This window comes from Muntiacus reevesi, chromosome 5, assembly GCF_963930625.1.
Source record: "Muntiacus reevesi chromosome 5, mMunRee1.1, whole genome shotgun sequence".
In the NCBI taxonomy this organism is placed as follows: Eukaryota; Metazoa; Chordata; class Mammalia; order Artiodactyla; family Cervidae; genus Muntiacus; species Muntiacus reevesi.
Window position 1 is genome coordinate 31,593,134 of NC_089253.1, and position 11,001 is coordinate 31,604,134.

General features: G+C 45.6%; 1 protein-coding gene across 1 annotated transcript in view; it reads left to right on the top strand.

Moving 5' to 3' along the window:
• Window positions 1-10,070, top strand: part of BARX2 (BARX homeobox 2) — a 75,298-nt gene extending 65,228 nt beyond the window's left edge. The window contains exons 3-4 of the mRNA XM_065936634.1: window positions 910-994; window positions 9,350-10,070. Coding sequence (XP_065792706.1) covers window positions 910-994; window positions 9,350-9,616 — 352 coding nt within the window. The 3' untranslated portion in view covers window positions 9,617-10,070. The remainder of the gene's footprint in view (window positions 1-909; window positions 995-9,349) is intronic.
• Window positions 10,071-11,001: the final 931 nt, after the last annotated feature.

Sequence of the window (11,001 nt, forward strand, 5' to 3'; positions counted from 1 at the left end):
CGGCCAGGTTCCTCTGTCCATGGGGATTCTCCAGGCAAGAGTACTGGGGTGGATTGCCATGCCCTCCTCCATGGGATCTTCCAACCCAGGGATCGAACCCAGGTCTCCTGCATTGTAGGCGGATTCTTTACCAGATGAGCTACCAGGGAAACCCCAGGGAAGCTTGGGTGCAGCTGAGGATGTGTACCCAAGTCCCCGTGGCCCAGGCTGGCGGCTCTGCAGGCTACAGAGAAATGTCGGACCATCCTTAGCCGTGGAATGGGGAGCAGGAGGGGTACGGGTGTAATGTTCCTTTTGGAATCTGGCATCATAACAGTTGAGGGCAGGGATGGAGGATGAGTCAACCTGTCAAAACGTATTTTTGAGCCTTTGTTCTTAATGTAGAATGCGGTAAACACGGTGATTGTGAAAGAAGCAAGCAGTGGAGTTAGGGAGGCAGAAATAACCCATGAGAAGTAGAGACCAATGAGAACTCAGAGCCCCCGGGGTGAGAGGTGACATGTGCAGAGGAAGCGACCTTTAAGGGGGTGTGGCGAGATAGCAGGGCCGGGGGAGAGGGTGGTGGGGGACTCACCCCCCTGAAAAATGCGACTTTACCTTTCCTCCCCAATTTGGATTTGGGGTCAGAGCGTTCATTTTATGCAGGTTCAGAGAAAAGAGTGTCGGGTCAGGGAGAGGACTTTGCAGTGAAGGCTCAGAAATTCTTTTCAGGTTCAATGTAGATAGTTCTTAGGTTTGGGCATCTATTTCATAGCTTCACAGAGTTTCCTCCATAGGATTCTGGGAAGGAAATCAGAGCTCTTTGGGAGGAACTGTTTTAAGGGGAGGTCCACGTGTTGGTAACAGGCCCCCACCTCTGCTGCCCCTTCCCCTCTTCCTCATCCTCCCCCTGTCTCTCGTGCCTTCTAGGTTGGACTTGGCCCAGTCTCTGGGACTCACTCAACTGCAGGTGAAGACCTGGTACCAGAACCGCAGGATGAAATGGAAAAAAATGGTAAGAAAGAGAGTAAGTCCTAACCACGGGCCCATCGTGATGGGGACAATTCTTACTACAGGGCTGGTGAAGAAGGCAGGAAGGACCCTTTGTTGGGTTGAGCTTCAGAGATTGGAAGGCCTTTTACGACGCTGGCTGGGAGGGAGGCCGTTTGAACAAAAGGATAAGCAATTCTTTCTGACCCGGATTTCCTGACCAGAAGGATATTCTTTTTCACAGTTTCATTGGAAATAAAAGAAAAAGAAAGGCTCCAGGCTTGTCAGTTGCTGCTTTTAACCCCACCTGCTAGCCTTTTCAAAGAACTTCCTTCCCACACCCACCAATAGCTAAGAATAGAAGTCAGTCCTCTGTGTTTTTAGAGGACTCGCAGGGTGCACCTGCTTTTATAGCTGTGTATCTCCTGACACAGGGATTCTCGACTCCAGTGGGCATCAGAGGAACCTGGGTTTGCTGGCCCAAGGCAGGGCGTGTTAACTAGCACCCAGGTTCCTCTGATGCACATGGTATAGTGACTCTGGTATCCCAAATACCACTCTAGTGCCTTACAGATGAGCCGTTCGCTATTTGGTTTTTAAATGAACTTATATAGCAATAGAAGGGGAAAACGTGGAAGCAGTGACAGATTTTATTTTCTTGGGCTCCAAAATCACTGTGCACAGTGGCTGTAGCCATGAAATTAAAAGATGCTTGCTCCTTGGAAGGAAAGCTATGGAAAACCTAGACAGCATATTAAAAAGCAGAGATAACCCTTTGCTGACAAAGGTCCATATAGTCAAAGCTATGTTTTTTTCATTAGTCATGTACAGATATAAGAGCTGAACCATAAAGAAGGCAGAGCGCCGAAGAACTGATGCTTTAGAATTGTGGTGTTGGAGAAGACTCTTGAAAGTCCCTTGGACTGCAAGGGGATCAAACTAGTCAGTCCTAAAGGAAATCAGTCTTGAATATTCACTGGAAGGACTGATGCTGAAGCTGAAACTCCCAATACTTCGGCCACCTGATGTGAAGAGCTGGCTCTTTGGAAAAGACCCTGATGCTGGAAAGACTGAAGGCAAGCGGAGAAAGGGCAGCTGAAGATGAGATAGTTAGATAGCATCACCGACTCAATGGATATGAATTTGATCAAACTCTGTGAGATGCTGAAGGAAGGAGAAGCCTGGCACACTGCAGTCCATGGTGTTGCACAAAGTTGGACATGACTTAGTGACTGAACAACAACAATAAATTGCTGTAAACATCTCTTTAAAAAAGAAACATCTCTACATTTTAAGGAACTCATTTCATAATTGTTTAGCCCGCTCTCTTTTTCTTATTAAAAAAAAAGCAACAGTTAAATTCAGATTTTCCAAAGTAGTTGTCTCACTTCCAGTTTTGAAAACTCCAAGGGTCAAAGTCAAAGCCCAGAGAAAATAGAAGGGTTGAGAAGAGAGTGGGAAGAAACCTTTGACCCAGGCCTTTCCATGTTCTTGGTGGGTTTTCTGGGCCCCTCTCCTGTCCTGTGGACCGAACATCTCAGACCTGCCTGCCTGCATGATGTCCTAATTGCTAAGACATCTGATCACAAGCCTTGGTGTCTCAAGGGCTGGAGTATGAATTTTCTACAATGACCAAATAACCAAGACCCCCTTCCCCTGCACCAGCCACCGAGTTTTTAGAAACAGAAAAAGTCAATAGGCACTTTTTGATAATGCGTAATAGATTTTGAGTTTTCTCCATTTTGTGTTTTTATCCAATATATGTATCTTTTTCTCTGAAAACTTTGGTTCTTGCTATTGCCTGCTAACAGGCTTCCAGATGGCGCTAGTGGTAAAGAACCAGCCTGCCAGTGCAGGAGACATAAGAGATGTAGGTTTGATCCCAGGGTCAGGAAGGTACCCTGGAGGAGGAAATGGAAACCAAGTCCAGTATTCTTGCCTGGAAAATTCCATGGACAGAAGAGCCTGGTGGGCTGCGGTCCATGGGGTCACAAAGAGTCAGACATGACTGAGCACCCACAAGCAAGAGTCCAGAGGAGAAGTGAAATATTGGGACAGCTTGCAGGGAGAAGTTGAAATGGAAAGATAAATAAGATTCAATTAAACATGTTGTTGCTCCCCAGTTCTAGAATGCTCAGACACCCATGGAGCCTTTCAGGGGACTGATCTCTAAGGGAACCAGATCTGGGACCTGGAAACACTGGGCTGTGTTTTCAGGCGTGCCCCTCCCCGGTTGGCTTTGGGCAAGTCTCTTCACTGCTTTCTGTGCAAGTTCCACCACCCACCTCCTTCCCCGTCCCATCATCATCATCAAAATTGATGTCTCCTGAGTGGCAGAGGCATTGTTTGAGTTGGTTATCAGCGATCTTTTCGTGAGTCACACGATGGAGGCACTGACAGCCCGCTGGCTCTGCCAGCACCGCCCAGTGCCCGTGGGGAACACATGTGCCCCTGCCGCTGACGTCAGCTGTTTTCCACCAGCCTCTGCACTGCTGGCACAGCTGCAGGCCGCGTGTTGATGGTTATCAATGTCATAGAAAACAAAATGGAAGTAACTGCACAGATTTAAATCTCCAAGCAGTCCACAAGTCAACTGAATGCAGGCCCCTTCCGGAAATTCGAGTCCACTTCATTTCACCTTATGAGCAATAAGGTGAACTTTTCACCAGGCAATAGAGATGTGGCTATAAGACACCAGTTGTTGTTGTTCAGTTGCCAAGTTGTGTCCTACTCTTTGCGACGCTGTGGACTGCAGCACATCAGGCTTCCCTGTCCTTCACTATCTCCCATAGTTTGCTCAAATTCATGCCCATTGTGTTGGTGATACCATTCAACCATCTCATCCTCTGTTGCCCCCTTATGTTGCCTCCTACCCTCAATCTTTCCCAGCATTAAGGTCTTTTCCAATGAGTAAGATACCAGGCCATCCATTAAAAAAAATTCAAAAAAGGTACTCAGTCAGTGGGGGTAGCTGACTTGTAAGTCGCTCATTATTCAGAGTGATCAGGGCAACAGTGGAAGGAAATAAAAGGTTCAGCATCAGTAGGAGAGGGGAGGGCTTCCTGGAAGAGGTGCCATCTAAGTTGGGTTTAATGGATGAATAGACGCCTGCCAGATGAAGTTGAAAGGGTGTCACAGGCTCAAGGAAGGAGCAGAAGTACGTGGGGGCACTGCAAGGACCTCAGAACGGCTGGAGTCAAGAGGAGAGGATGGTAGCTCAGGTGTGGGTCACGTTCTGACTCTCCCCAAACAGCGAGGCATTGTTGGGATCCTGATTGCTTCATAGTTTCCCCTGGTAAAACTTTCAAGGCTGTCTCCTCAAGGACTGGGGAAGAAAAGAATAATTGAGCAATAAAGATGTCTCAAGGCAAGTAACCTCAGTGGAACTGGAAAAAGATTAGCGTTCGCTTCTCAGAGTTACTCGCATGCTGCCAGAACTGAGATAGCATCTCTGACTAGTTTTTACCAGTCAGCGTGTAGAACCTTTAGCAGGTTGAGTAAATGTGGTCTCCCACATTCGGTGGGATGCTCACCCTCCCTTCTGTGTCTGCTTGGCTTGGGTTCCAGTAGGGTCCAGTGGGCTTTGTAGCGGGCCAGAAGTACCTCATCATTCAGGGGTACTTTTCATCTCCAGAGTAGGGTTCTGTTCTGTGAGAGGGTCCAGACGGTTGGTATCGTCCTCTCCCAGTCACAGAACTGGGTGGGCCACATACCACGCACAGCGGTCATCTTGTGCACTGAAAGTCTCCAGCTGGTCAACAATTCTGTGAAACGGCTACCGGTTTCTACCTATGTAATCGTGGGCAAGCGCCTGTTTCCTCATCAGTAAATGTCTGATGTCCACCTTACAGGGATGCAGATGAGGTCAGTGAGCCAATCTGAGCCAGTCCCTATAGGACTCAGAACAGTGTCTGCCCCATAGGATACAGTCAAGTAGCGTTAGCTGCTGTTTGTCTCGGTGTTGTTGTTGTTGTTGTTTTTTAATTTCTTTACCCATCCCCAAAATTCATGTCTCTAGAAAATCTAAACTTTTGGAGGCCAGGAGAGATAATCTGAAAATGAATTCTGCAAGCTTCCGGGATGCTGGTTAAGACAGTCAGGTGTTTTTCTGTATCCTCCCCACTTCCAAGCCTTCCCCAGTCTGTTGGTGCTTTAGCATTCAGGCTTGAGTTGAGTGGAACATCCCATCTTCTGGCAGAAACTCTGCTAAACAGTGAGCTGGGGAAATATCTGTGCTGGAAATGGTGAACGTCTCAGTTTCAGAGAAATAGCATCAGGTACATGGCTCTCCAGACTTCCTTGGTGGCTCCGTGATAAAGAATTCACCTGCCAATGCAAGAGATGCAGGTTCGATCCCTGGTTCAGGAATATCCCCTGGAGAAGGAAATGGCAACCCACACCAGTATTCTTGCCTGGGAAATCCCATGGATAGAGGCGCCTGGTGGGCTACAATCCACGGGGTTACAAAGAGTCAGACACGACTGAAGCAACTAGTCAACAACATGGCTCTCATTATTCCCATAGAGCTGCAGGTAGAGAAAGAGAGCAAAGAGGCAGTGGGTAAATGAGTCCATGGTCTAGGATCTCTTGGGAGGTTAGGAGGTCGGTAAGATAAATGTGGTAGAAATATCAGTTGAACCCTTCCCTTGCACATTACGTGCAATGAAATACTGATATGAGTGTTAGGTTCAGACAATTGAGGTTTTGTGTTCAAATCCCAGCTCTGCCTTGGGTTGCCTTTTCACAATGACAAACCACTTCTGCCTGAAAAGTGAGGGAGGTAGAAGGTTCCTCTCTGCACTGACAGCTGGGCCCTCCCGTCAATGTGCCCATCACCCGCCCACCTGTGCAGGTTGAGAAGGAAGGTCCTGACATCCCCAGCAGGAGGGCACGGGAAAATCTAGTTTTAGAGTTTGGAGGAAGGCTGCCAGCGGGCCAGGTTAATAAAAGTAGGTGGTGTGCTGGGTGTTTTTGCCAGAGGCATGTGACCTCACGTGCAACCGATTGCCTGGCCTCTCTGGACGAAGGAAAGTAAATTGGCTCCAGAGATGCCTAGGGAGGAGGGGTCCTGAGAGAAGGGCCGCAGGGTGCATGTGAGTGTGTAGTCCTAGCGTGGGGTGGTTGTGAGATAATTGCATGTCTCAGGTGTGCTGGGAGGCAGGGGCCAGAGGTCAGGTGCAGAAAGCAGCCAAGAGTGTAGTTATATCCTAATTATTGCTTGTGCTGGAATGTTTTATTCCATTTAGAAAATGGTCTGATTGTTTTGATTTTTTTTTTTCTTCATGCTGTAGGAAAACAGCCAGGTGGGGTCTAGCCAAGCTGTGTGGGTGGTGTTCCCTAATTGCTGGGCTGGACTTTTCTTTTGCCAATTAGGTGGCTTCCTTAGACCTGCTCTTTTATAACTTGATTACTACATGGGGCAACTCGATTTTGTATAACCTCTTTCATACCCAGTGGAGCTGCTTTCAACATGTCAATTTCATCTTGGCACATTTGGGTGCTTTCAACAGCCTGTGCTCACATTGAAACCAAAATCAGATACTGACACATGAAAAGGAATATAGAGACGTCTTTTCCCCAGAGATTGATTCTGTCAGCATCTCTATCTTTTTAGAACTCCCCTTCACATCTCTGTGTTAGCTGTTTGGGTTGAAAGTACAGTGGCTGAGTAGATGCCCAGCTAAATGGAGGTGTTTAGTGCAAATTTATGGTTTTCCTTATACCATAAGCAAAAGTTAACTCAAAAGGAATCATAAGCCTAACTGTAAACATTAAAACTATGAAACTCCTATGGCTGATTCATGATGAGGTTTGACAGAAAACAACAAAATTCTGTAAAGCAATTATCCTTCAATAAAAAAATAGATTAAAAAAAAGTTATGAAACTCAGAGGGAGGGGACATACATATACCTGTTGCTGATTTATGCTGATATGTGGCAGAAACAACACAATATTCTAAAGCAATTTTCCTCCAATTAAATTTAAATATTAAAAAAGGAAAAAAGAACTATGAAATCCTTAGAAGAAAATATTTTCTTTCAGAGTAAATGCTTATGACCCTGGGTTAAGGCAAAACCTTTTTAGATAAGATACCAAAAGCACAAGCAATAGCAACAAAATTGGACTTCATGAAAACTAAAAACTTTTGTTCTGTTGAAGGACATCATCAACAAAGTGAAAAGGTGGGACTTCACTTCTTATTTTCCAGGGGTTAATAATCTGCCATGCAGCGTAAGGGATATGGGTTCAATCCTTAGTCAGGGAACTAAGATCCCACATGCCAAGGAGCAATGCAGCCAATAAATAAATAAATATTTTTAGAAAGGATGTGAAAAGGCAACACAGAACTAGAGAATATATTTGTAAATCTCCTATCTGATAAGGGGCATTCATCCAATGTATTAGTATTAATAGAGAACTTATGACTCAGTAATTAAAAAAGACAACCACATTTTTAAATAGGCAAAGGATTTGAATAGACACTTCTGCAAGGAAGATATACAACTGGCCCATAAACACATGAGAAGATGCTCAGCTTCAGTAATTATCAGGGATGTACAAATCAAAACCACAGTGAAATACAACTTTACAACCGTTAGGATGGCTGGAATCAAAAAGACAGGTAATAACAAGTATTGGGACTTCCCTCTGGTCCAGTGGTTAAGATCTAACCCTCCAATGCAAGGAGTGCAGGTTCGATCCCTGGCTGGAGAACTAAAATCCTACTTGCCTTGAGGTCAAACCAAAACAAAACATAAAACAAAAACAATATCTTAACAAATTCAATGAAGACTTTAAAAATGGTCCACATAAAAAAAAAATGAGTTTTGCAGAGGATGTGGAGCACTGGAGCCCTTACATACTGCTGATTGGAATGTAACATGGTGCTTCTGCTTTAAGGGAACAGTCTGGAAATTCCTCAGTCTTGGACTTCTCCTGTGGCTCAGATGGTAAAGAATCTGCCAGCAATGCAGGAGACCCAGTTTCTATCCTTGGGTCTGGAAGATTCCCTGGAGAAGGGAATGGCAACCCACTCCAGTATTCTTGCCTGGAGAATCCCAAGGACAGAGGAGCTGCTGGGCTACAGTCCATAGAATTGCAAACAGTTGGACACAGCTAAAGTGACTTACCACACACGTATGCATTGCTGTTTTACAGAATAGGAAACTGAGTCCCAGAGTCTTCAAAGGACTCTCCCAAAAACAAAGTAGACAAGGGACACAGTTGGTATTTAATCTAGTTATTCTACTTTCAAAACAAGAACACACTCTCTCCTATGCGTTACTGCTTCTTCAAACAACATAAAACTGTATGTTTCATGATATCTCCTTTTCTGATTACAGAAATACTTATACATGATCATTATTGAAAAATTAAGAAATACATAAAAAAAGAAAAAGAATTGAAATTATCCTTGATCTTGAGACTACAAGCAGGGTAGTGTGTAGCTGTCTAGCCACCAAATTAAATTATGCTGGTTTAGAACCCATTTTCACAAAAATGTATTAATAATATTTCCCATGTTATTATATGTTCTCCTATATAATGATTATAATGGTTGTTAAGCTTTATCTCTCTGACGTATACTATAATTATGTACTCAATTATATGGTGGAAAGTTTAGAGTATGTTTTTTTTGCTGTTGTTGCCAATTTTGTGATGAACATTTTTGCACATCAATCACTGTCCCAATCTTTGATGACTTCCTTAGGCTAAATTGTTAGAAGTAGAATTTCTGTGTCAAACATTATGCACATTATTTTTTTTTAAGACTTTTGATTTGCATCCTCAGGTTGTCTTTTGAAAAAGCTGTACCAATTACACTTTTACACAGGCATATGAGTGTTTATTTTCCTGTTTGTGACAAATACTGTCTTTTTCTTTTAACTTATCAACTTGCTGTCACATACATATTTTAATTTTCGTTTATTTCCTTAATTTTGAAGTTGGATTTTTAATGTATTTATGATCATTGTATTTAATAGAAATGATATTGACTAAAAGTGCATTGAACCTTTCATGAATGAAACTGTCTTTGTAGACTGCAGGTGACTCTTGGAGAATATTTTTTGCCAAACTTTGCAACTTCACTGCTGGGAAGGAATGGTTTAGAGCAGGGGTTCCTAGCCTCTGTGATCTAATGCTTGATGATCTGAAGTGAAGCTGATGCAATAAAAATAGAAATAAAGTACACAATAAAATGTAATGTGCTTTTATCATCCTGAAACCCTCCCCTCCCCGGTCTGTGGAAAAACCGTCTTCCACAAAACCAATCCCTGGTGCCAAAATGTTGGAGACCACTGGTTTAGAGGTGGGGGAGTGGGAAAGTGGAGGGAAGAAGTTATTTCTTAGATATGATCTCGTTTGTCTCCCACATAGGTTCTTAAAGGTGGACAGGAAGCACCCACAAAACCCAAAGGTCGTCCCAAGAAGAACTCCATCCCCACATCAGAAGAGATTGAAGCTGAAGAGAAGCTGAACAGTCAGGTTCAGACCCAGGAGCTCCGGGAGCCCTCCCAGGGCCTGGAGGGGTTCTGTGATACACTGGAACCAAAGGCACGCGGTGTCCCCGTGGAGGTGGCCAAGTCCCCAGGCCAGGCCCAGGAGTTGCCAGTAGCCTCTCCGGAACCCCCACCATCAAGCTAAGATAAAACTCTTGGTGGGGGGGAAGGGGGAGACTGGGAAGAAGGGAAAGAGAGAGGGCAGGGAGACCAGGGAGAAGAAAGCTGCCGAGAGCCCGAGACCTGGGGGAGAAGACCACGGCTGGCTCCCTCCCTCCTGCCCGTGGCTCTCAGCTCCAGCTTTTGAGGAAGACTTGCTCACCTTGGCCTGCTCTTCCTGAAAGGCTGTCTAAGCCACACAAGCCCTTGACTAAGGGACATAGTGCCTTGGAACTGCCGGCCCCAGTGGGGGTGACGCCGTGGAACTGCCCGGGTCCAAGCTCCCCCTGGCATGATGGGGGACACTGCGACCAGCCTCGGAGCAGCTAGCCATCAAAGCAGAGAGAGATGGAGGAGTGGGCAGCATGCCCAGGTTCCTTGCTGACTCAGCACTTATTTCTGTAGTTTTAAAAGAGAATTTAATGTTTTTGATTGTTGTTTTTTTTTGGGGGGAGGGGTGGTCGGTGAGGGTGGGCAGATAAGAGTTGGGGGAAGGGAGTTTTGAGTTAATAGAATAAAGTTTGTTTGTTTGAAGACATGTGTGCCTTTATGCCCATTATATGGTAGTCAGGTGACCCAGGAACTGATAAACCTTGTTTTTCTCGCTTCATTCAGTTGCCATCCCTGAAGCTGCAATGCAGATATGTTAAGATAACTTTTATTTTTTAATTAAAAATAAATCTTTCAAAAAGGATGGGGTGTGTTGTTTCTTCCGGGGAGTGTATTTAGATCTTCTTGAATACATCCTATGCAAAGAGGGTGGTGCTGGTAGTAAAGAACCCACCTGCCAATGCAGGAGACACAAGAGACTCAGGTTCGATCCCAGGTCTGGGAAGATCCCACATGCCGAGGGACAACTCAGCCCGTGTGCCACAGCTGCTGAGCCTGAGCTCCCTAGAGCCCGTGCTCCGTAACAAGAGAAGCCAGTGGTGTGAGAAACCCGTGCACCACGACTCGAGAAAGCCCACACACAGCACCAGAGCCTCGGCACAGCCAAAAAATAAAGTTAAGAAAAAAAATAAAAACTCATAAGCCTGAGAGCTTGTAGTACACAGCTCCTTCGACAGGACTGGATTCAAGCGACGTGATGGCCACTTTGACTTTGCTAAGGCCGTGCCTTCCCCTGGCCTTTGAGATCAACAAAGAGAAAGAAGTCTCTCTCTTAGCACGGAGGTAAGGACTTGGCCTCCGAGAACCAGTTCGTGCAGCCCACACCCAGCTGTCAGGCACTGCCTCCCTCACCTGAGGCTCCCCACCCCCCCGCCACCGCCCGGGGCTTTAGGATCTGCCCACCAGGCAGTGTCCCCACGGCCAAAGTAAGCAGGTGAGTCCTGCCAGCTGGGTCTCCCGCTTGAGGAATCCTTCTGTCCC